Source organism: Schistocerca gregaria, chromosome 4 (genome assembly GCF_023897955.1).
Source record: "Schistocerca gregaria isolate iqSchGreg1 chromosome 4, iqSchGreg1.2, whole genome shotgun sequence".
Lineage (NCBI taxonomy): Eukaryota > Metazoa > Arthropoda > Insecta > Orthoptera > Acrididae > Schistocerca > Schistocerca gregaria.
In genome coordinates this window covers 381210507-381237209 of record NC_064923.1, presented here as the reverse complement: position 1 = coordinate 381237209, position 26703 = coordinate 381210507, and the positions used below count along the sequence as shown (strand labels likewise).

Below are 26703 nucleotides of genomic sequence, written 5' to 3'. Positions count from 1 at the left end.
CATCAACTTCACACATTAGCATTAAAATAAAAGAGAATAAATAATGTCTAAACATCAGAAAAATTCTACAATGTAAATATTATTAGCTAAACACATAAAGACAGGAAGAACACAAATATACAGGAGTACACAAACACATAGCGGAATAATACAAAGGGAAAGGACAGGGTTTGTTTTACTGCAGTATCTTGCAAACAAAACTTTCGTTACTTCTTGGAGATCTCCATTCGTTCTTCATTATTTCCAAAAAGTCCTATCTATAACTGCTTTCTGTACTTTTCTCATATAACCTCTCAGTGCATTTCTTCAAATTCATCGCAACTCATTCTCTTATATAGGCTACCCCCTCTTAAGCTAACTTAAATCTACTGAGCTCAGATGCTTAACTAAGGGACGAGGCAGTGCAGCAGCACGAAACAATTAATACAAACAGCAATGACAAAAAAATGCAAGTAAGCAAAGCAAGCAGCAATAAGTGTAATAACTTATACCTAAACATGACAAACCCACAAGCAGAAAAAAATAGTACACTAAAGACAACAATGCAGATAAGGGAAATGTATATTCACATCTTAATGTCTATATAATTAAAGTGGTGCACCACAAAAAATTATTCTATGAAATAAATTACCAAGTACTTGAAAGAAAATTCTGTATGCAGTTACTGTTCCTAGTCCCTTGTTATTGTTCTTTCCTTTCCAAGTGCTCCTTTTTTTTGAAGAATGTGGATCATAAAATTATTATTTAACAGATCTGTTGACAGAAAGTTTTCACATTAGCAAATGCATTTTATTTTATTTTATAAAACCAATGCTGTAACACAGCTGGAAAACAGATATCAAATGAAATAAGCAATTATGCAAAGCAAAGAATAAAAACATCATTCAATAGCTATGTGGCATTTCATAAGTCAGTAGAAGTTTTCTCAACTCTCGTAGAAAGATACTTGTTAATCAGGTTTGCAGATGTAAGAATGTTTCCAAGTAATGAGCATGTCGTATTTGCGACGCTTTCAACAAAGTAATGTCAATAGCGAGGATAATGGCTCTTTTTTTTCTTGTGCCTCAGAAAGGCACACACTAATGGCTTGTTTCCAGGTGGGTGTCGCCCAGTTGGGTGCCCACGACGCATTACATGCAGGTGGTCACTTAACTTTCTTACCGAAATATTTACGACACCAGTTTCCACTACAGTGGCAGTCTCATATAAACAATTTCACAGGTCAAGAATTTGCGTTATTCATCTGTAGAAACAATATCCTATTGATATAACAGTGTCCAAGAAATTTTCGTCGGCATTGTAATACATACACGCATTTACATACATTTCATAGCTCTTAAAGTACGATTCTTGGTTTCCAACAAAGTTTTTCACAAACCAAAGTCCCAACCACTACTCATTATTCCTTACCTTATTCGTCGACACTTCTTCAATATTTCATCATAACAGATACGTAGCATAACCAAATACTTCATATAGCATCAGCGTATTGATCACAAACATATCGCAACAGCATAATACACATAGTCATCGTAATAATAACATCATAACACCTCAATCAACTCTCAAAAACGTCGTAGCTTCCTCCAATAATTTCAAAACCTAAAAAAATTCTCAGCTCATTTCAAAAGTGTCTTCTACCTCAAACGTACTTTAAAAATCATGATCTCATACCAAATATGTCATTGAAAGCTCTCATAGTATCACAATGGTTCCGAAAAAATATGAACAGTTCACCAAGTACAGACAAAATACAATTTCGTAAGTGTGAAGTTATCCAACTGTGTAATTACATAAACATCTGTCACTGATGTAGTAAAATGAATGTTTGTCTCTCCCAGTTAAATGATCAGATAGCTGTGAAATTTATGTGTTAGAGAAATATGGTACCGATGTGTAAAGTTGTATAAGCAAATACCATATTAGCTAGGGCTCCTTGTGCTTGCCATACACATGGTACACAAAGTAAGCGTGTACCCCCATGAGGATTAATGTAATTATATCCTCAGGTGTTACAGATTACAGCAATGGAATGAAATGTATCACGGAAAACTTTCTTTGTAATTCAAATATGTTGAAAAATGTAATTATATCCTCAGGTGTTACAGATTACAGCAATGGAATGAAATGTATCACGGAAAACTTTCTTTGTAATTCAAATATGTTGAAAAATAAATGGTTTAATGCGTGTCCTGTAGCGCTAAATGTGCGTCTTGCTGTAAGACAATCTCTGTGGAAGTGTCGTAGTTATCGTCCTCCGAAAGCTAAGTTCTGCAGAAGTCAATGTACTTACCTCATGATAAACAAAAGTGAAATGCTTTGCGTATAGATGTCGTAGTTACTACGCTTATTGCTGTGATGAAGTAAGTACTGTACTATAACGTATTGTTGAGCTACAGAAAAGGCTGTCTCACTGTAGCTATACCACAAAGTTACTACTAAAACATGTTTTCCTTTCCAGAAGAATTCAGAAAAAGTGTGCAGATATAAAACAGATACACCGCAAAAGCACAATGTAAATTGTGTCACACATTAGTAGCGTCGTGATATAATCGTGTAGCTATCAAAGAAACCAAATGCTAAGTCATCTTTAATCTCACAGAAAGTACTTCAAATAAAGAATGTCTTTTCAAGTAAACCAAAATGTTGCATTAAAATCTCATTAACAGTATATGTTCTAAGTATGTAAGCCTTATAGTCGTTACGTAATCGTGCAACTAACAAGCAAGAATGTACAAATAACAACAATGTGTCGTCTGTCCACTATAACCATGCATTCGTAATTTCTGTTTAAAAATGTTCCCTAGGTTCTAGACTGGATAGTTAACTTCACAACATTGTTACATGTTAACAGTTTCTCAGTGTGACAAAGCATACTAGAAATGTGAAGTGAAATGTTTTATCGCAAAGACAAAGTTAAAAAAGCAGATTATCTTTCAATAAACGGTTTTACATGTGAAATGTGGTGCAATCTTTTACTCTTCCTAGTGCGCAGAGTTTCAGTCTCAACGCAATTATCATGTGGTTAAGTCGGTAAGGAACACTGGAATTTTGCTCAAGGTTAGCTTATGTTATTTTTCTCTGAGCCAGCCGGCGCACGCAGCTGCCTGCGGTGTGAGTCATTTTCTGTCTCTTTGTTGGCGCGCGCTGTTATTGGGATTAGGAGACCTAACTTCTACAAATTCACCTTGATGAGAAGCCCCTGTCCTGTAGGAATCCCGCCAGTTCTGATGCAATTCAGGTCTGTCATTTTGTCGGTAGATTCCATCGTTTCTTTCTTGTCGGCCACGTGGTGGAGAATTTCTCCCTGAATCGTAACTGCGCGCTGGACCGTTGCGTCTGAAGTTATTCTGTCTCCCTTGATAATAATAATAGTTCTGGTTGCCATATTGTCTGTTTCTATGATTGTCTCTGTCATGTTCATTACTACGGAAATACGATCTTTCTCTGTAACTATTACTCTGCCAGTGGTTGTCATACGGGTGGTGTCTGTTTTGGTCACGATTTGTGTTGTGAGAATAGCCTTGTCGTCTCCAGTTGTTATTTCTTTCATCGCGGAATTGCGACGGATGTGACCTGTAATTGTTGTGTTCCTGTTTTCGCGTTCCACAATTGTCAGTGTCAATTTCTAATTCTTGTAAGAGTCCCTGAAAAGCTTCAGTGTCGTCTTTGCAACGGCCTGCCAAAATAATATGCCGTAAATGTTCAGGCAATTTGATTAAGCAAATGCGGATGAGTTCTGATGGGCTGTATGGGTTTGAAAGATACTGATTCTTATGTAACATGTCTTCAAAATATTTCACAAGACTGGAAAATTCAGATTGTTCGAAATGTTTCATCATTATGATGTTATGTTTTACTCGGTCTTGTGTAGCTTGAGACCAATATGCTGAGAGGAAGGCATGATAAAATTCTCCTTCACTATGACAATCGTGAATGACCGATCGCATTCTTAGAGCTGGTCCATTCTCCAAGTAGCCACACATAAATTCTAATCTGTGTTCTAATGACCAGTTGGGAAGAAAACAATGAGAGAATTGATGGAGCCACGCTTGTGGATGAATGTCGTTGCTTGAATTCTTAAATGTTTTGAATTTACGAGCAGTAATGAACAGCTTGTAGTCAAAATCATCGTGTCGGCGGGTAGCATATCGTTCATTGTTACGTCGTGTCGGCAGTTCCATCTCTAAATTCGGTGCACCTTGCCAATTTCTTTCACAATTTCCGAAATGCCCTGTGTTATTATTTTGTGGCTTTTCCGTATTTATAAGTCCCTCTTCCCGTGTTGGAGCGCGACTCTCCTCTGAAATACGTAATTCTTGTATTACCTGTGTCAGCTGATCTTGCACTTCCCGGATTTCTCTTTTGTACTGTGTGTTGATTTGATTTTGATTCTGTTTGAATTTCCTAATTTGTTCATACTCTTCAGTGTCAGTGAAGGCTACACGTTTTGTGTCATTCAGATCATCATCCACCTTCGTAGATAAGTTAGTGAACTGATCTGAAAGTTCGGCTACTTTATCCGACAGTGAAATTATTTCCTCTGTGTGTCTTTCTGAACCAATTTTCAGAGTATCTACTGTGTCCTTTAAGTTCGCTTGAGTTTATGCAAGTTGCATTACCGAATCGGTAGATGCAACTGAGTCAATTTTAGCTTGCAAGGTCTCATGATTTTCATGAACAATAGTTTGCAGTTCTTTTATGGCTGCTTCTTGATTCTGTAATGCATTTTCATGCCGCGAAAAAATAGGTTGGAAATGCTCACAGATTTGTGTTTTTACGTCATTACAGACTTTTTGACATTTCGATTCGATGTTATGTAACTCATTAGTTAAATCTTCACGTGTTTGTTCAAGTGTGGTGTCTAACTTTTGAAGCTTTTGTTCCATTGTGTCTAACGTTTGAAGCTTTTGCTGTGTTTGTCTCTGATTTTGTTCCATTGTGTCTAACTTTTGAAGATTCTGTCCCATTTGTTTCTGATTTTGTTCAAGCTTTGTGTCTAACTTTTGAAGATTTCGTTCCATTGTGTCTAACTTTTGAAGTTTTTGTCCCATTTGTTGCATTAATTGTAATAACAATGCACTGGTGTCTGAAAAATGTTCCTTAGTCCTATTCGGCAATGCATTTGCACCGGCAATATTAGCAGTTTGAAAAACAGAAAATGTGTCTTGACTTATTTGAGAAAACGGTGAGGACGCAAAACCTGAATCTACAGTATTTGCAATATTGTGTCCTGTCATTTCGGAATCCTGAGGCGAGCTGTTGCCGACCGATCGATCGATAACGCTTTCCTGTTCACTAATTGTTTCACTGCCTACACCATTATTTGCAACCCGCTCAATTTCCCTATGCACGATTACCAAATTACTACTTTGAACATTAGTTAATTCATTACATGGTGGCGCTAACACACTGCTTTCGTCTTCACTGTCATTTCTCAGTTTACTTTGGAGCCTAGTATTACGTTTTTCACACGCCATTATTGTCACAATTTTTCACACAACAACACAGAAAAACACAATTTGAAGAACAAAAATAAGAGAACACATTAACATAGCACTGAAAATAATATCTAGTTAATTGCAAACGCAGCTACGAAATACTTCGTGCAAAACTACATGCATGCCACAACTATTTTGCTGTACAACCATGAAAGACTGCAAATACAAAGGAAATTCTCTCTATGATTACGCGCCAGCAATAAACAAAAGCTACACTAATTACACAAACTAAAAGGAAAAAATCAGAAGATTCCAGTGAGGTCTCCTCGGCTAAGGGTCGACATATGAAACGTCCCCTTAGAAAAATTATACGTGGCTGTGCTTAAACTGACACACAATATTTTTAGCGCAACGCAATCTGACTTTCAAAAATCCCTACGAAAGAATGGCCCTGACTAACATTAACCTATACATTTCACAAATCACTTACCTCACAAAAATCTTCGTTACTCAAGCTACTGCAATACAGCGAGCACCACTACTGCCAGCTAAATAAAATATTCAAACTACTGAAGGCACTAACTACTGACAGGAATAGTTAGCAAATGAAAGATTTAAATACAGAACAGACAATGTATTTACCTTAATAGTCATATATATATATAAGTTCATGACATCAATTCTTACAAATTTCAAAACTCCGCCATCTCTCTACCCACGTCCACCACTGCTGGCGGCTCGCCTCCAACTGCGCAACGCTACGCTGTTAGCATCCAGCTGCCGCTGCCCAACACTACAATGGCAGACAACAATGCAAACCAGCCACAGACCGCACACGGCACAGCCATTGATTTTCATACAGAGCGATACGTGGCGGCGGCGTTACCAATAAAAAAACCTAAACAGCCTACTTACAAGTTCTACAACTTATTACTTCCGCCCACTTACGTCTCGCGTAATGGCCACGAGGAGGAAATTCGAGAAATTAGAGCCAATACAGAGGCTTACCGACAATCATTCTTCCCACGCGCTATTCGCTAGTGGAGCAGGGTTGGAGGGTTCAGTTAGAGGTACAAAACGTACTCTGCGCCATACGTCATTAGGTGGCTTGCTGAGTATAACGTAAATGTAGATGGAGGCTTGCTTACGTGACATGTTCCAAATCTGTCTCGAGTTGTTCACACTGAATTTCTCCTCATTAGGTTACGGCTTCTTACATGCGCTTCATGGCAATAAAGATTCGAGTAGTTTCGATGGTGCCACTATGACGCAATACGCGGAATGCCTCCTCATTTATTAGTACAAACCAAAACGAGGAAGAACTTTACCATAGTCACTCCTACGTGAGAGCCAGTCTAAACTTATTAACCGCAGTAACTATCGCGGAATCCGATAATAGTCCTTTCAGTACAACGATATTCACAAAATAGTACACAGTATCTGTTTCCTCGTTCCTTCAGTTCAAACAACAGTTTCATTACTGACAATTAAACTTCAGATAATTTTCATGATTAAAATGCACTTGGGATCAATGATGGACGGCATAGACTGTTTTAGACAGTGCCTTGCTGCTTTCTACTTGGTTACGCTGGGTGCTCTTTCATGACAGTTCTCAGTGTACGTCAACTTTCGTAACATTAAATTGATTCTTTTGCTAACTTTTGGATCAGATTTTAATAAGTGAATTTCTAATAATAAGAGGTGATCAAATACTTTCCGTCTGAGGGCTTTGTTGCTGCATATATGCAACGTAACCTGCTTTGCGAATATATAATAACCGACATCTAAGAAAGGGATTAGTGTGACATTCGTGTGTTTCCTACGAGTGTGGAGTAAATGTGGAAATTTAAACTACGGCGACGTTATTACTAAATGCGTCCAAACAGGATCAATGTTATATCATTCTTTTCTTGGCTGGCCAAGGAAAAATGGAAATCAGCGTATGGCGTCATTGGCCGGGTGGCCCCTTACGGGGCTGGTCCGGCCGCCTTGGTGCAGGTCTTATTACAGTCGACGCCACATTGGACGACCTGCGCGGGTGACGGGGATGAAATGATGATGAGGACAACACCCAGTCCCTGAATGGAGAAAATCCCCAGCCGGGATTCGAACCCTGGCCCCTTAGGACAGCAGTCCGTCACGCTGACCATTCTTTTTTTTCCATTACCACTTTTTTTATAATCTCACTTTGTTCGTTTCCGTTCGTTGTATCTGCTCTGGGCGGACGTCGAAAGACACTCGTTTCAGTTCGTTGTTGATCCATTAACTCAGTTTTTTTATTACAGAGGGCAGGTAGCCTTCTGACCGAACACGCTGAGCTACCGTGCCGGCATACCATTCAGCTATCGGGGCGGACGCTGCCCAATGAGAGACACCGCTAGACATCTAATGGAGAATGTAGAATGTGTCTGGGGCAGCAGATCTGTCGAAAACCACCGTTGCGAAATGATATCCCTATGTCCCTGCTGAAGCCCCTTGATAACGCTCCTTCCCTTGTCCCAAATGTCCATATGTAGAAGTCACACAATGTGGGAGACACCCGAGCGCCCTCCCTGTAGTCCTTATCTCTTCACATGCGATAATCACGCCTGGAGTCCCTGAAAATATGGCCTTGAACGGTCGACGGGGATCTGCAGCAGGCATTACGGACTTCTTCACGCATCGGGTGATCTTTAACATGGTATGGTCGGTGGGACTATCACCTCAGTGCTCACTGCGACTTTGTCTGATTGGCATATCCATTCTGGAATGCACGGCCCTCGTCTTGAAATTTTTTTGATCGCCTCTCGTGTAAAGGTATTAGTATCACTAAAGTCTTCATCATTGTCAGATTCGTTTCCTAATCAAATAAACACGGATGTTATGCATTTTGGCGCCAAATCCGACCGGGAGTTTTCTACTGTGTGTTGTGTTCAAGGAATCTAAGCCTAGTGCCGTAGCTTTCCCGCATTCCCGTCCATGTGGAATGACCATCTGTGATTTGTGGAGTGAGTAATTTGTCTTGTCTCTCGGCTTACATCGCTTCTAAGGCGTACGCTGTTCTACACGATGTGATGAAATATAGGTCACAAAACTGCATAGTCACCGCAACTGCAGCCATTGCAAAGAAGATGTTTCTTACAGCGTATTAGTTAGCGACTGTTTTTAGACATGGCTGTTGATATACACTCCTGGAAATGGAAAAAAAGAACACATTGACACCGGTGGGTCAGACCCACCATACTTGCCCCAGACACTACGAGAGGGCTGTACAAGCAATGATCACACGCACGGCACAGCGGACACACCAGGAACCGCGGTGTTGGCCGTCGAATGGCGCTAGCTGCGCAGCATTTGTGCACCGCCGCCGTCAGTGTCAGCCAGTTTGCCGTGGCATACGGAGCTCCATCGCAGTCTTTAACACTGGTAGCATGCCGCGACAGCGTGGACGTGAACCGTATGTGCAGTTGACGGACTTTGAGCGAGGGCGTATAGTGGGCGTGCGGGAGGCCGGGTGGACGTACCGCCGAATTCCTCAACACGTGGGACGTGAGGTCTCCACAGTACATCGATGTTGTCGCCAGTGGTTAGGGGAAGGTGCACGTGCCCGTCGACCTGGGACCGGACCGCAGCGACGCACGGATGCACGCCAAGACCGTAGGATCCTACGCAGTGCCGTAGGGGACCGCACCGCCACTCCCCAGCAAATTAGGGACACTATTGCTCCTAGGGTATCGGCGAGGACCATTCGCAACCGTCTCCATGAAGCTGGGCTACGGTCCCGCACACCGTTAGGCCGTCTTCCGTTCACGCCCCAACATCGTGCAGCCCGCCTCCAGTGGTGTAGCGACAAGCGTGAATGGAGGGACGAATGGAGACGTGTCGTCTTCAGCGATGAGAGTCGCTTCTGCCTTGGTGCCAATGATGGTCGTATGCGTGTTTGGCGCCGTGCAGGTGAGCGCCACAATCAGGACTGCATACGACCGAGGCACACAGGGCCAACACCCGGCAACACCTCTGATGATCGTCTAGCGGACACTGAATAGTGCACGGTACATCCAAACCGTCATCGAACCCATCGTTCTACCATTCCTAGACCGGCAAGGGAACTTGCTGTTCCAACAGGACAATGCACGTCCGCATGTATCCCGTGCCACCCAACGTGCTCTAGAAGGTGTAAGTCAACTACCCTGGCCAGCAAGATCTCCGGATCTGTCCCCCATTGAACATGTTTGGGACTGGATGAAGCGTCGTCTCACGCGGTCTGCACGTCGAGCACGAACGCTGGTCCAACTGAGGCGCCAGGTGGAAATGGCATGGCAAGCCGTTCCACAGGACTACATCCAGCATCTCTACGATCGTCTCCACGGGAGGATAGCAGCCTGCATTGCTGCGAAAGGCGGATATACACTGTACTAGTGCCGACATTGTGCATGCTCTGTTGCCTGTGTTTATGTGCCTGTGGTTCTGTCAGTGTGATCATGTGATGTATCTGACCCAAGGAATGTGTCAATAAAGTTTCCCCTTCCTGGGACAATGAATTCACGGTGTTCTTATTTCAATTTCCAGGAGTGTACTTTACGGGATGTGAGGTCGTGGTCCAAGAACTTTTTCGATATCCAATTATCTTGGATGTCTTGGTTATGAGACGGTCCGATAGAAGCTTGGAATATAAAGTTTTTTTCGGAAGGCAACACATACGGACAGATATTTACCTAAAAATTCTAATCATCATCCACAACAAAAAAGGAGTGTCATAAAAAAAGAGTCTTGTCGATCGAGCGCAACGGATATGTACACCTGAACATTTGGATGCTGAAGTGAAACATCTGAAGCAGGCTTTTGAAAAAACAAAAAAAAAAACGGCTACTCAATAAAAGAGATAAATAGAATTTAGCGTCCAAGGAACAGAAGACCAAAAGATAAGAATGAACCACAACGACAGAAAAACACAGTAGTTCTCCCTTTTATTAAAAAAGTAACAGATCGGATCGGTAAGATTTTACGTAAACATGACATAACACCGGTCTTTAAACCAACAAAGAAAATATGTCAAGTACTACGATCTGTGAAGGATAAACGCCCTCCTCTGTCGACATGTGGTGTGTATAGAATTCCATGTACCTGTGGGAAAGTTTATATTTGTACTACCAAAAGAAGCGTAAATACGCGACTGAAAGAGCATAAAAGTCTTTGTCGACTTGGAAAAATAGAAAAATCAGCTGTAGCGGAACATGCTCTTCAACCAGGAAACCACCAAGTGAAGTTTTCGGACACCGAAGTTTTATCTACAACGTTAAATTACTATCTACGCCTATACAGAGAAGCTATTGAAATTTATAAACATCACGATAATTTTAATAGGAAAGAGGAGGCTATGAAACTCAGCGATATATGGACAGTGGCTCTACAAAATTGCTAACAATTTTTATCTTGACAAGGTGGTAATCGATAGTCAACCTTATCTTTGCTATGGATTATCACTGCTCATCCCGTGTCACCTCAACCACGCCCCCCTATCTTACAATATATAAGTCGCTCTCAGACACCCGACCAGTCAGTCGGCAAGACTCAGCGGAGCAGCGCCTCTGAGGAAGTCCAGCGCAGTCCTGGACGAAACGTAAGGAGCAGGAAAAGTTCTTGGACCACGACCTCACATCCGGGAAAGTATATCAACAGCCATGTAACCCGGTCGTGAAAGCCGTCATTCTACAATGTTTTTAGACAGTCAACTGTGACCTAATGCTCTGAAAAGGTTCAGCTTATTCTATCACCTGAATGGAAGCCGATGACAAATTACTATACATGCGTTCTCCCTTTCTGCCTGGTACAGCGGTAAACTTCCTGCGAAGTTAGTCAACAAAACAGACTATTCAGATGCTGTCAGAAGCTTATGGACATTATTGCTGCCGAATGAATTTAGAGATTTCTTGATGATAGGAACCCTATGGAGAATAAGGATCGACCAAGCAGGCTATTATCCCAAGAGTTGGACAAACAAGACAAACTAATTGTTTGGCTCAAATGGCTCTGAGGACTATGGGACTTAACTTCTGAGGTCATCAGTCCGCTAGAACTTAGGACAACTTCAACCTAACCGTAGCGGTCGCGCGGTTCCAGACTGTAGCGCCTAGAACCGCTCGGCCACCCCGGCCGGCACAAACTAATTGAGCGTCTGTAATATTGCTGAAATGCTGTACATGAATATAATGTTGGAGTTCATATGAGGAAAGTCTTTTGGAATTTGGTGCCAAAAATCTTGTTTGAGAAGAAGTAGAGAAGGAAGTTTGTTCTGAATTAATGAAGGAAGGACAGTCATACAGCAGATGAACCATGAACTGTTACTTTCGATCCAGAAACAAAACTTCACCATTGCCCTTCAAATTAAAATCTACATCTACATCTAACTGAGTTGTGCAGTGCTCAAAGCTTTTTTTTTTCTTTTTGAAATGCATGGTATTATCATGATTAGAAACATAACAAAATATTGATAAAGCAACTTCGCTTAAATTTAGTTGTGGAAGGACGGATCAGTTAATCATCAGGAAAACCATACCCTCACGAAGATTCATTAATATAGCAATATCTTCTTTGCAAAATGTCATAGTAATTCATCAAACACTTTTCTCACTTTATTTGGTATTTTTTATTTTTTTCTGAACCTCAATTATGTGCAAATACGGGTAAAATGATGCGCATGTGGTAGTGGTAGGCTGCATCTTCACGAAAAATGACATACAGAAATGTTGTGAACAGCGAAATCAACGAGTGAGGACGTGTGACGAGTAAAAAGTCCAAGGCTTAAAATGCAAGCTGCGCTAACTGACGATATCTGCTAATAACCAGCTCCAAAGTCTCTCGTTTTCTTTTTATGTCGAACCTTGTGCATGTCGTATCAACAACTTTGGCCTTCTTTTGCCTCTGGATACATAATTAAAGCCAGCTCAACTTGTAACCCAGTCAACGAAGACCATGATGGAAAAACTCGTGTAGTCGCAAATCTTTGTAGGGTTGGCGGGGAGGGGTGCTACAGACAACATATTAAAAATCCTGACCACTTAGGTGTGAGGTGTGAGCGTCCAGGGTGGATGTAGGGAGGTGGTGTTTGGAGCGGGGCGTTTAAAAGCCACTTTTTTAATTGGCTTCTAGCGATTAAGTTTACCAATATAAAATTAAAACACAGTGACTTTACACAAAAAAGGTATTATTCTTATTTTCTCTAGGACTATTAGTTTCCACGTTGTGGGGGGAATGGAAAAATCGCAGATTATCAGAAATAGTGTTTCGATCATATAAAATTTGTTTATTTTTTAAGGCAGTGAGTAAGAACAAATATCAAATGTGTGGACAGCATATTAATGCAGTTGAACAATAGTAAGGGATAAATGGTGTTCTGAGTGTGTAACAAGATGGAAAGGCGGAGTTGGATGTTAAAAGAATATCTTGCAAGGTGGATGTCAGTGTGTCTGATGGAACAGGACTGACATTATCGGATAAGTACGACATGTTACAACTGGGTCAGGCTCTTGAGCGTAGTTGGCACGCGACGTCTCCAGCTCTTGTGGTTGTTTACATAACAACTATTCTGCACTCACTTCACTCCGTCATCAGGCCACAAGTGTCCCATCTGAACCATCCGACTGCCGTGCCATCCTCAGATGAGGACGCGGATAGGAGGGGGGCGTGGTCAGCACATCGCTCTCCCGGTCGTTACGATGGTTTTCTTTGACCGGAGCCGCTACTATTCGGTCGAGTAGCTCCTCAGTGGGCATCACAAGGCAGTACTCACTTAATGAAGTGAAAATAACATCACTATTTATACACGAGCTCATACAAGAGAACTGAACAGGAAATGATTGGGGGGGGGAGGGATGTAGTCTGCTTCTAAACAGAAAAGGAGGAATCGCCCTTTCCTAGAAGAACGCTACAGCTGCCTTACTGGATGATTAAGAACCAATTTCCCTCTAGTATTGTAGAAAAGTGTGCAGAGATCGACGTATATTCTGTACAAATGCATGTCGGCGTTAGTATTAATTCAAATGGGCGTTCATGTAATGTCAACGCACTTGACACAACTTTTAAACGTAGAAAGTTGTGATAAATCTTAATGGTCGCCGGCCTCTGCAATGGATATGTTCCTCCATAAACTAGTGACTAACGCCGGCCTTGGTGGCCGTGCGGTTCTAGGCACTTCAGTCCGGAACCGCGTGACTGCTACGGTCGCAGGTTCGAATCCTGCCTCGGTCATGGATGTGTGTGATGTCCTTAGGTTAGTTAGGTTTAAGTAGTTCTACGTTCTAGGGAACTGATGACCTCAGATGTTGAGTCCCATAGTGCTCAGAGCCATGTGAACCATTTTAGTGGTTAACACACTCTGTGGTAACAACAGCCCACTCTCCCTCGGCAGAGTGTGGCGCACTGCGTCGCCAGTGATTCACAAGGTGAGCTGCTCAAGGGTTGGTATAACTTTGTGAAATACCCTCTGGTTCCTCGTTGTAATGTAGTGTGATAGAGTGAATGGTATCTTCCCTATTCGCTCTTCATTTTGTAGACCTATGAAGGAGAGAAGTGGATGACCACTAACAGACGACCAACGTTTCCTCACCCTTCTAACCTACACCTCCTCCCTTTCAGCTTGTTAACCGCAGAACAATATTTATGCCTTAATGATATTCTGCTTCACTTAGATATTGCGCAAATATTTGTTTCTTAACCCACGTTCTTCACAAATATATGCTTATTTTATGCAATTAAAACACTATTTTTAGTAACCTGCTTTTCTTCCTTCCCACGCAACGTAGAAACTACTAGTCCTATAGAAAATTTATTAGGACCTTTGTTGTACGATATTTGATGTAGTTTAGTTTTGTACCAGGAAACATATTAGCCCGAAGCCGCGGTTTTTGAGACAGTGAAGAAAAAGCTATTAAGTTGCTTTTAAAGCTCAACCACCAGCCACATTCAAGCCCCACCGAACAGGATTTTTCGTGTGTGTTGATCATGAAACTGCCACCCACAGTTGTAGAAACATTTGGGACCCTAATTTTCCTTCGTTGACTGGACCATTACAGGGCCACCCTTTCACAAAAAGTACTATACTACTAGAAATAACACAAATTTCATTAATATTAACCATAACACTTGACCAAATAGTATGGCCAAAAAGTCTCTGCATAGGTTAGTTAGTTTCTAATCAAGCAAAATAAAAAAAACGCAGACACGCCAGATCTTATCACTTACGTTTTATTGCCAACTTTCGACAAGAACTCCCGACTCGTTTATAGACATTTGTGCTGACGGTGGTCAAATCAACACGTTCAAGGGGTGCTCTTGTTCCATCTTAACAAGCATCAGGTAGTCAACTGATCCTGTTCTGTGTGTTGTGCAACCAAAACTGGTTTTCATTTCTAGTGTCACTGACAACAAATGCCACATAGCAAGATACGAAACGCGTTTTAACTTTCAAAAAATACGGTTACGTGCACTTCTAACTTATAATCGTCTCTTTGTGGTAGAATGCAGTTTCATTAGTTATTAATGCTACCAAATTGCAACGCAATGTCGGAAGCAGTGACGGATGTTTACCGCCTGTATAGGATACGTAGTTAATTAAAAAGCGTCGCTAAGAGCAACAGCAGCATAACATAACTGTATTAGACGCGTCACCTGCATGCTATGAGAATGCACGTACGAGATCTGAGATAAAAATGAACTAAACAAATCGTACTGCTGAGGAACTGTTTGCAGTTTAGGTTTAGTGCATCACCATTCATCATTCTATAGCTGTGTCTTTATGTTGTAACCACTTTTTAGGAAGAATAAAAGCTGAGTGGTAATGTTCGAGCTAGCGCTCCTCTGGAAACCGCCGTGTTCGAGGTCTAATAAAAAAGAAACGAAGCTGATACTGCTTAATTCTGTTACTAAAGTTGGCCACCTTCATAGTGGAATCCACTTCAGTTAAAAAAAATCCTTTCCACAACTCGGAACATTTCTGAATTTCGTTCTTCGTGTAGTTTCACCATTTTTACGCTCTGACAAGGTCAAAGGTCACATTTGTACATCAGTGAGGCATTATGCTCGAGGTTGAGAGTACAGTAGTTTAAATACTACCTTCTCGATTTAGGATATAACTTCATCGGTTTGGCAGAGATGTAAGACATGGTAAGTAACAAATAAACACTCGTTACCACTCTCCCTCTATCTTTCGACTTTTCTTTGTAAATCTTTAACTTTTAGTAACAAATAAACACTCCAAAATGAGATTTTCACTCTGCAGCAGAGTGTGCGCTGATATGAAATTTACTGGCAGATTAAAACTGTGTGCCCGACCAAGACTCGAACTCGGGACCTTTGTCTTTTGCGGGCACGTGCTCTACCATCTGCGTTACTGAAGCACGACTCACGGCCGGTACCCACAGCTGTACTTCTGCCAGTACCTCGTCTCCTACATTCCAAACTTTACAGAAGCTCTCCTGCGAACCTTGCAGAACTAGCACTCCTGAAAGAAAGGATATTGCGGAGACATGGCTTTGCCACAGCCTGGGGGATGTTTCCAGAATGAGATTGTCACTGTGCAGCGGAGTGTGCGCTGATATGAAACTTCCTGGCAGGAGAGCTTCTGTAAAGTTTGGAAGGTAGGAGACGGATACTGGCAGAAGTAAAGCTGTGGGTACCGGCTGTGAGTCGTGCTTCGGTAGCTCAGATGGTAGAGCACTTGCCGACGAAAGGCAAAGGTCCCGAGTTCGAGTCTCGGTCGTGCACACAATATTAATCTGCCAGGAAGTTTCAAATAAACACTCGTTACCTCTCTCTCCCGCTATCTTTCACTTTTCTTTTTAAATCTTCAACTTTTAGTAACAAATAAACATTCGTTACCTCTCTCTCCCTCTATCTTTCGACTTTTCTTTTTAAATCTTTAACTTTTAGTTCGATATTTTTTAAGCAGCCTTATTCTGAAACATACAAACATATTTTGAATTTTATTAGTTATTAATGCTACTGAATTGTGGCATAGTGTTAGAAGCACTAACGGAGGGTTACTGTCTTTATATGGAAGGTAGTTAACTGAAAGCATAGCTTCGTGCAACATTAGTATGACACTAAAACTGCTTCAGATGCGTCAGCTGCGTGCTATGAAATTGCACGTACGACATCTTAGAACGATAGGACCTAGGCAAATCATACAACTGAGGCACTGTAAGTCGTTCAGCTTTTGTGCATCACTATTCCTTATCCTATACATATGTCTGTACGTTGTAGTTAGTACCTAGTCGTATACATATCATATTATTTGAACGTATTGTAATTTTAATACATTGATTCAAAGTAAACGGCAAGTAAAGATGGACATTAATTATTTCAAACCATTGTATTATCAATGTATCACCACTGCATGTTACTAGATTCAGTATCGCCACTGCCATTCCAAATAAGACAATTGCACAAGCTGACAAGAATTCATTGCCAAAATACGATTTGCATTAGTAGCTTCTGTAATACCAAGAAAGATATAAAGATGGTTATTAGCGGTAAACTAGACTCTAATGAGAGTCGATTATCTACCATTATTTATACAGGGTGTTTCTGTAAGAGCATGCAAAAATGCAGTAGGACATAGAAAATACTCCAGTGAACAATTTGGTGTGGGGAACCTGGGGTCGGAGAAGCCAGTAAGCAGATATGGAAGTAAACTCGTCTGCCGTATTGACTACCATTACTGTTTTCCAACGTATTTACAACTAACATGTGTTCACGTTTCACGTACTGTACTTCTTATTTACTACATACATTTTGTATTTCCTTCAGGAAAACGAGGAGGACGTGCCTGATTAGTATGAAGTATTTCCTGGTTGCTGGACTGAAATGGGAAGTACTGTTCCAGGGCATATCTGTGTTGTCATTCGAAACACTCCAGGGATATTTGTCAGGATGTTGTTCTCTGATGTCATGCTTGCATTGATGTTAATGGCCGTCAGTTTCAGGACATTTTATAACATACAGTACAAACGGTACGTTCATTGTGTCAATGATGGTATTTTCAATTAATTGTAACTAATGTAAGAGAGAAAAGTACTCAATAATGTGATTCTATTCCTGTTACCCCCTTAAGGTGGCGTCTCCGACCCCAGGTCTCTACCTCAAACTGTTCAGCATCATCTACATCCTCTTAAATTCTGCATGCTCTTACAGAAACACCCTGTAGTCTATATCTCATTTTGGGCTCGAGCAACACATCTGAAAAACATCGTAATATGAAGAGGTAACACGAAAGTTTGTAAGTTTTCTGATGGAAAATTGATAAAATATTGAAATTAAATATATCGCTAAACAAATAGTGACACTTCTCCCTTTTAGACTGTAAGTATTCTTGAAGATATATTTTAAATCGGTGATGTTATTTTAATGTTAGGAATGTTTACCGGTAAAGGACGAAACTGCCAGCACATTATGACTGTAGGTACGGACAAAACAGGTAACATTCGTTGCCGCAGATCTGCGTTGATCGGCATACTACAGTGGTTTGTATACAATACTCCTGTTAAGTGAGAGTCGGAGTCCAGCTGTCGTATTTTCAATTTTTTTCGGTCCTCTCTTTCTGTAGTCTCTCTAGGCCGCCTGCTTCCTTCCTAACGCCGCATTCGGCCATGGTTCACCCATTCCTGCCAACAAAGTCGAATAGTGGCATCGCTTCCATTCAAATATCGCGCGACTCGGCCGATTACTCCAACCACGCTTCTTTGAGCCCAACTCTTTCAAATGCTGACATCTGCGTATATTGCTCAAGCGCCTGTCCAACGGAGTAGAAGAATGAAATTCGCAAAGACCTTATACACTGGTAGCTACATGTCCCCTGTTTACTATTGTGCGCGGTGAAATTGCGCTGCAGTATCACACATTAATCCATCGGCCGCGAAAGTTTGTAGTTTTGCATTTCTGTCGATACTTCTACGAATTTCAGTTAGGGATCAACGTACATAACCCATTCATGTTGCTTCTTTTTTTTTACCTTAGAGTGTGTATGCTCTTGTACTCGATGTAAGATCACTACGAGGTATGAATTTCAATCCCACACGATAAGAGGGCTACCAGGCCAACTGGATATGGATAATCAGGTTAATCAGATCTTGTAGGAAGTACCACCCTGGAAGTACTTCGTACAAATAGAACTCTTGTTGATGTGGTCTTCAGTCCGAAGTCTGGTTTTGCTGCAGGTCTCCATGCTACTCTATCCTGATAACGGCTGCAACCTACAACCCTCTGCATCTGCTTGTTGTATTGATCTCTTGGTCTATATCTACGATTTTTACCTTCATCGTTTGGTCTCCCACAACGATTTTTACCTCCTACACTTCCTTCCACTACTAAACCGATGATCCCTTGCGGTCTCAGAATGTGTCCTATCAACCAACTCCTTCTTCTAGTCTGGTTGTGCCATAGTTGTTTTTTCTTTCTAGATCTGTTCAGTACCTTCTCATTAGTCACTGATTTACCAATATAATCTTAAGCATTCTTGTGTAGCACCACGTTTCAAAAGTTCCATTCTCTTCTTATCTAAACCGTCTTTCGTCCACTTTCCACTTCCATACAGGAGTACACTCCATACAAATACTTTCAGAAAAGATTTCCTGAGGCTGAAATCTGTATTCAGTGTTAACAAATCTCTCTTCTTCACAAAGGCTTTACTTGCCATTGCCAGTCTGCATTTTATATCCTCAATACTTCGGCTGCCCAAACCCATTTACTACTTAAACGTCTTGTTCCCTAATCGCATTACCTCAACATCAGCTGATTTAATTCGGCTTCATTCCATTATCCTTGTGTTGCTTTTGGCCGGCCGGGGTGGTCGAGCGGTTGCAGGTTCGAATCCTGCCTCGGGCATGGATGTGTGTGATCTCCTTACTTAGGTTTAAGAAGTTTTAAGTTCTAGGGGACTGATGACCTCAGAAGTTACATCTCATAGTGCCCAGAGCCATTTGAACCATTTTTCTTTTTTGTTGCTTTTGTTGACTTACATCCTATATCCTCCTTTCCATACACTGTCCGTCCCGCTTGTCTGCTCTTCCACGTAATTTGCTGTCTCTGACGGAATTACAATGTCATCAACATACCTCCAAGTTCATATTTCTTCTCCCAGGACTTTATTTTCTGATCCATTTTTTCTTTTATTTCCTTTAGTGCTTGCTCAATGTAGATACTGAATAACATCCGGGATGAACAACAATCCTGTCTTACTCCCTTCCCACCACTGCTTCCTTTTTATGTCCCTCGAACTATAATCGCAAATCGGGATTTCCTTTACTGCTTGCTCAATGTAGATACTGAATAACATCGGGGATGAACAATAATCCTGTCTTACTACCTTCTCACCAGTGCTTCCCTTTTATGCCCCTCGAACTGTAATCGCAAACCGGGATTGCCGCTCATGATTTGGATTCCCGTAAACAACGTAAGGCCCATTAATAAACAGGTAACTTTATTTCATTCCGGGTGCAGCTACACGGATTCCACCATTGCTGTTCCAGCCCATAAAGCAGGGAGCATGGTAATAAATAAATAAATAAATAGAATTCAAAATGCACAGTTTTAGTTCTTCCTTCTCAAATACCGTAAATATCACAGACGTTCTTTTAATATAATTTGTCTCATCGCGTTATCGGTAGGTTTTCTCGACCAGGAAACGGCCGTATAACGCATTCACTCATTCTCGAAAACAAATGTGTAGAGTATTTGCCAGACTTTGTTTCTCAACATTTGACACATTTGATTACCTGCAAAGGACATACAAAAGTTCCACATTGTGGCCCTAGACGGGCAAATCGGAACGCCCGATCACCGTGTAATCTTATGCTAATGGCGTCCTTGGATGCGATATGAAGAGGCATATGGTCAACACACGGGTCTCTCAGTCGTTATCGAATTTCTGAGCTTGCAACCGCTACAACTCTATCAAGCAGCTACTCAACTGGCCTCACGAGGCTGATTGCACACACTAGCAATTCTCCCATCAAGGAAAAATTCCTGGCAGTAACGACATTCCAACCCGGGTATTCTGCATTTCACTCAACCACGCAGACCGCTCAGCTACGGCGCCGGACTTCATAAGACAGAACAAATAAAATATTCGTCAAATTTCCTTTTCAATTCCTTTTGAGCAGAAGTAAATATTGTGTACCCATCGCAATATTCTTCTAAAGGCCTAGGTTGGTTTCCTGTCGAGTCATATACCTTGATGTCGTATATCTGTTTACATGGCAACAACACACCCACCCATCCACCCACCAATCCACCCACCCACACACACACACAGACGTCACTTTGGGTGGTCTGAATTCCGTTGCACTTTTGACGTTTACTTTTGGCTTAATTGATAAAATGTGTACTTCGTTGACCAATTCATTTTTATACAGAACTGACCCAAGGACTTGACCAAATACTTTATAAAAATATGGAAATGTCAACCCTACTGGACATTTGACAATGCACCTTCCATCTACGGCATTTGCTGTAAGGAAAGTACCAGCTTCCTAGTAGTTAGACACTCTAAGCCAGTGAGAAACGTTGCCACGAAATCACTGTTTCCCTACAGGTAGTAATTTCCAGTCAGCTCTTTTGTGTGATGATCATGTTTCCCTAATTTTTCCACAACCTCACAAAATCTGCTTACATTCAGCACTGAATTGAGTAATAGTCGCAGCATCTTTATTTATTTATTTTTTTTTTGTTTTTGGTCATCAGTCTACTGACTGGTTTGATGCGGCCCGCCACGAATTACTTTCCTGTGCCAACCTCTTCATCTCAGAGTAGCACTTGCAACCTTCGTTCTCAATTATTTGCTTGACGTATTCAATCTCTGTCTTCCTCTACAGCTTTTGCCCTCTACAGCTCCCTCTAGTACCATGGAAGTCATTCCCTCATTTCTTAGCCTATGTGCTATCATCCTGTCCCTTCTCCTTATCAGTGTTTTCCACATATTCCTTTCCTCTCCGATTCTGCGTGGAACCTCCTCATTCCTTACCTTATCAGTCCACCTAATTTTCAACATTCGTCTATAGCACCACATCTCAAATGCTTCGATTCTCTTCTGTTCCGGTTTTCCCGCAGTCCATGTTTCACTGCCATACAATGCTGTACTCCAGATGTACATCCTCAGAAATTTCTTCCTCAAATTAAGGCCGGTATTTGATATTAGTAGACTTCTCTTGGCCAGAAATGCCTTTTTTGCCATAGCGAGTCTGCTTTTGATGTCCTCCTTGCTCCGGCCGTCATTGGTTATTTTACTGCCTAGGTAGCAGAATTCCTTAACTTCATTGACTTCGTGACCATCAATCCTGATGTTAAGTTTCTCGTTGTTCTCATTTCTACTACTTCTCATTACCTTCGTCTTTCTCCGATTTACTCTCAGACCATACTGTGTACTCATTAGACTGTTCATTCCGTTCAGCAGATCATTTAATCTTTCTTCACAATGTCATCAGCGAATCGTATCACAGATATCCTTTCACCTTGTATTTTAATTCCACTCCTGAACCTTTCTTTTATTTCCATCATTGCTTCCTCGATGCACAGATTGAAGAGTAGGGGCGAAAGGCTACAGCCTTGTCTTACTCCCTTCTTAATACGAGCACTTCGTTCTTGATCGTCCACTCTTATTATTCCCTCTTGGTTGTTGTACATATTGTATATGACCGCCTCTCCCTATAGCTTACCCCCACTTTTTTCAGAATCTCGAACAGCTTGCACTATTTTATATTGTCGAACGCTTTTTCCAGGTCAACAAATCCTATGAACGTGTCTTGATTTTTCTTTAGCCTTGCTTCCATTATTAGCCGTAACGTCAGAATTGCCTCTCTCGTGCCTTTACTTTTCCTAAAGCCAAACTGATCGTCACCTAGCGCATTCTCAATTTTCTTTTCCATTCTTCTGTATATTATTCTTGTAAGCAGCTTCGATGCATGAGCTGTTAAGCTGATCGCATCTATTTTGTGTACATATTGACATTTTCATGGGAGCAAGTTTTTCAGTGTACTGTGATATTCACAGTGCCACCTTCGCCGCCTGCCATCTTCGACTCCAACGACCGAGAAGTGAGTGCCATTGCAGGGCCATTTCTCGAGGGTTACGATCTCTTCCTTGCCTGCAAGGTCCGTGGAGGTAAGTACCAAGATAATATCACTTATCGCTCCACAATAGTAAATAATACGGTCTATAATATGAGGAACATGTGCTGTGTTTGTGTCACGCTTAAAACCACATTTTGTCGTGGTTACGTGGTGGATAGCTGACATTACGAGATCGTGCATTTAGAAAAATTACCTTGAGACACAATAGATCTAGAAAATAACAGATTCCTAAAATTCAAAGTGGCATATACTGTAATTAATGAAACTGATTATGGAAACAAGTGCATGGCCCCATGGAAGTTGTTTTGTCGTTCATCTTGAGTATTCTTCTACTTTTTACAGAGATTAAAGTTTCTTTTCAGCTGCTCCATTACTATGAAATGGTTACGAAGTATCTGTATCTTTCAGTTCAGTGACGTTTAAAAGATGTTATCGGTCCCATTTCTTTGTATAGGTTTATATTAATGTTGGTTAAGCTTCAGGTAGAGCTAACTCTTACTATGTACAAATATTTGCGATCTTGGCTAATTAAGTGTCTCCACAAAAGAGTAAAATATTTATAATTATACGTCGCCTCTACAGAACTGACAATGTTAGATAACTGACTGTAAACTTCTTTCGTCTCTTACTTAATTACTCTTAAGTGACTATATTTTTACATAAATTTCAAATATAGTTAAACGTACAGCTGTATGTACACTTACCCTAAATAAAAAACGCCAACAACTTTAAGTTTCGTTATTTACAAAACCCTTAAATAAGTAATCTAAAATTATTTCTCCATTTAGTATCTGATACACTGAATACGCAATGTAACATACGATTACACGTGTTTTCAGTATCTGATACACTCAATGTGCAATGTAAGTTATCGTTACACTAGTTGTCAGTTATTGCCGATTGCGAAGATTCCTTACGAAGAGGTTACGTTTTTGTAGCTTGCTTTGAGTCTGTTAGAAAGGTCAAAGATAAATGGTGTATTTCTTGTGTGAATAGTTTCCAAGATGCCATACACGGCTGTATACTGAACGTAAATCGGTCTACATGTGATTGGGTACAGGACATTAATTATAATCTACGTGCACTTTGAACCGTTTATGGAAACTTGTGTACCGTATCTGATCAGAGGTATCTACACATTCGTATGTAATGAGTGACTGAACGCTTGATGTGGCGAGAAGAATAGCTGCCAGGATAAATGGAGGCGGATAGTACTTTGCAGTCAGCAGAGAAACAGCAAGTCACTGGATGTCACCTGAGTAAAATGTCCGGGACATTTCAACCCTTCTACATCTGCCCTATTCGACAGCAGTTGAAATGACTGAGAAGTGGAAATGCGAAGGAACAACCACAGCTCAACAGAATCCGGGGCGACCTTATGTACTGACGGACAGGAATCGTTCAGCACTGCGAAGAGCTCACATGAAATCAGTAGGAGGAATCACGAATTCCGAAGTACTACAAGCTAGCGTAATGAATGTGCGTATTGAGTTGAAAAAAAGTACAATGGCCAATAGTAAAAGACGATTGGAGTGGAGCAAAGAGTGTAACCACTGGTCAGTGGATGGCATGAAAAGATAGATGTGGACTGATGAGACACGCGGAGAGATGAGACCGCTATAACCGTTGAACAATCCGATGGAAGGGTTTTGGTGTGGCGAAAGCCATCTTGTGTAGTGTCAATAGTCAAGTATGGGGTAGGTATAGTTAAGGTAAGGGAGTGTTTATTGTGGTTCAAGTATATTTCCCTTATAGTGCCCAAGAAACCGCTAAATTCTGAAGGATAGGACAACATTTTTCAGCTTTGTGTACTGGGTGTAGAAGAGGAACATTTTGGTGACAACGATTGTATTAGTGGAATAATGCACATTTTCACAAGGCAGCAACCGTTTGTGGACAATATCAATCCTGAAAAGGACTGCCTTTCCTGGAGTCCCTATCTCAACCCAATGGCAAACTTTTAAAATGAGTTAGAAAATGTCGACTTCGTCCCAGACCCATGGGTCCAACCTGATTACCATCTCTGATTTTGCCTCTGCTGGGGAAATGGGTTGCTATTTGTCCACAGATCTTAAGGAACCAAAATCGAAGTGTCTCCAGCAGAGTTCATGATGTCGTTAAGGCGAAGGTTATACACACCCCATATTAATGTCCGCTAATGAATGTTGAGATATTTTGACCAGATATTATATATATGTATGTCCAATATTACATGCAGTCCAGCCTTTGTGACATAGCTTTTCTTAGGCCTCTGAGCTCTTTTGATCTTGTGTGAGTAAATATGAGTTAAGAGTTTCCTAACTGGTGGTTCTTCTAGTCCGTGCCAGCAGTAATATCTAATGTCCATCCACACAACAGCATTTCTTCATCTGTAATGTCGAGTTTGTAGTAGAATCATGCATAAAGATCTCCTGAATTAGTTCAAGTAATGAATTAAATAAAAATAAATAGAGAATTTCATTAGAGTTCTAGTTAATGACCACTGAGAGTAGTCATTAAATTAAAACAAATTGCAATATCTAGTTAGCTCTGAGCAGCGCTTCGTCATTCTAGCGTTGTAAACTGTTCCACAGTGGAACTACTCTGCTAATAGATTTGTCACAATATACTGCACCGACGAGGCTCCCGGAGGCACTCACCGCTGTTCCTCCCTGTCGAGAGGGAAACGGGCTGGGACGGCGGGACTAATCATTAGTTGAGATTATGGCGATGGACTGACATTCAATTATAATCAGTTTCGGATTATGAAATCGACTATTAAGTGCCGACTAACTTCTGACAGCCAATATTCTGCTGGCAGTTGCTGAATTACTGAATTACCACAGAACACAATACTCTACCCACATTTTGGTTACGTGTATTAATCCCTACAAATATTTTTAGGAGGCTGAAACGAGCCGAATTTATAATACTGTTACTCCTCATATGCGCTAAAATGTTGATACATAACTTTTAAAAGCCGCAAAATAAATAAACAAATGAAATACCACAAAATCTGTTGCAGCTCAACCAACTTATACAAATAGTTTTACACAATCCACGGCGTTGCTATGGTATGAAAAGAAGATAAGGGAATTTTTAACACAAGAGAAAAGAAGTTGTTAATTTAACACAGCAAGCTGCAGGATGCTGTTAACGATACCATCTACAAAGTCTTTCAAAATTAATGTCACACTTATTGTAATTATGTCCTTCTATGTCGATAAACTGCTATGGAGGCAAAAGCAACACGCTTCCTGACAAAATAACTTCACGGGACAACCTAGCTTGTCACTTCATAAAATCTTGAGGAAATTCATTCACAGAATGAGCACTATATGCTCGTTATGGAGAAATCTTGTAAGACGAGTTCGTCACCAGCGGCCACAGAATGTCATCTGTCTGAATCTTCACACTCACACGTCCTGACTGCAGTCAGCTAAAGACAGATAACCAATAAGAACAAAAGTTAACAGCTGCTGCGGCAGATGGGCACACAAACAAACGTATTAAGAGAGAAAGGAGATTGGTTTAATGCCCATTCAATGAAGGGACCTGCGCTTGGCTTGGTAATAGACATAGGGGTCCAGGCACCCATCTAGAGATATACCACATTCACACAGTCATTATCCTACGTAAACAATTCGTTAAAGATTGTTTTTGTGTCTCCTCGTCAAATGTATACAATTTCGCATTCAAGAAACACTCTAAATCAAATAATCTATGATCAGAACGGATCCAATGGATATCCAGTCTTCTCGCAAGCACACCATGTTTTTTAAGCCATCTTTGCAGGTCACCCCAACATCTCATGTCCATGAATGACATCGGTTGGGCATCTGACTGACTATGTCTGAGCTAAAAAAGCTTCAGACTTGTCAGTGGCCTTCAATACTATCACGTCGGACTAAAGGTACTTCGAGGTTATCTTATCAAAGCGGATCTTCTACTGTCAGATAGCTCTGAGCACTATGGGACTTAACATCTATGGTCATCAGTCCCCTAGAACTTAGAACTACTTAAACCTAACTAACCTAATGACATCACACTACATCCAGTCATCACGAGGCAGTGAAAATCCCTGACCCCGCCGGAATCGAACCCGGGAACCCGGACGCGGGATTCTACTGTCAAACATGCGGCTAACTGTCATGTACAGATCAGGCAAACGGTTTGCAAAACCA

At 41.1% G+C, this 26703-nt stretch overlaps 1 protein-coding gene across 1 annotated transcript in view; it reads left to right on the top strand.

Moving 5' to 3' along the window:
• Window positions 1-26703, top strand: part of LOC126267542 (hemicentin-2) — a 1749994-nt gene that overhangs the window by 644817 nt on the left and 1078474 nt on the right. Inside the window, exon 4 of the mRNA XM_049972846.1 lies at window positions 22461-22571. Coding sequence (XP_049828803.1) covers window positions 22461-22571 — 111 coding nt within the window. The remainder of the gene's footprint in view (window positions 1-22460; window positions 22572-26703) is intronic.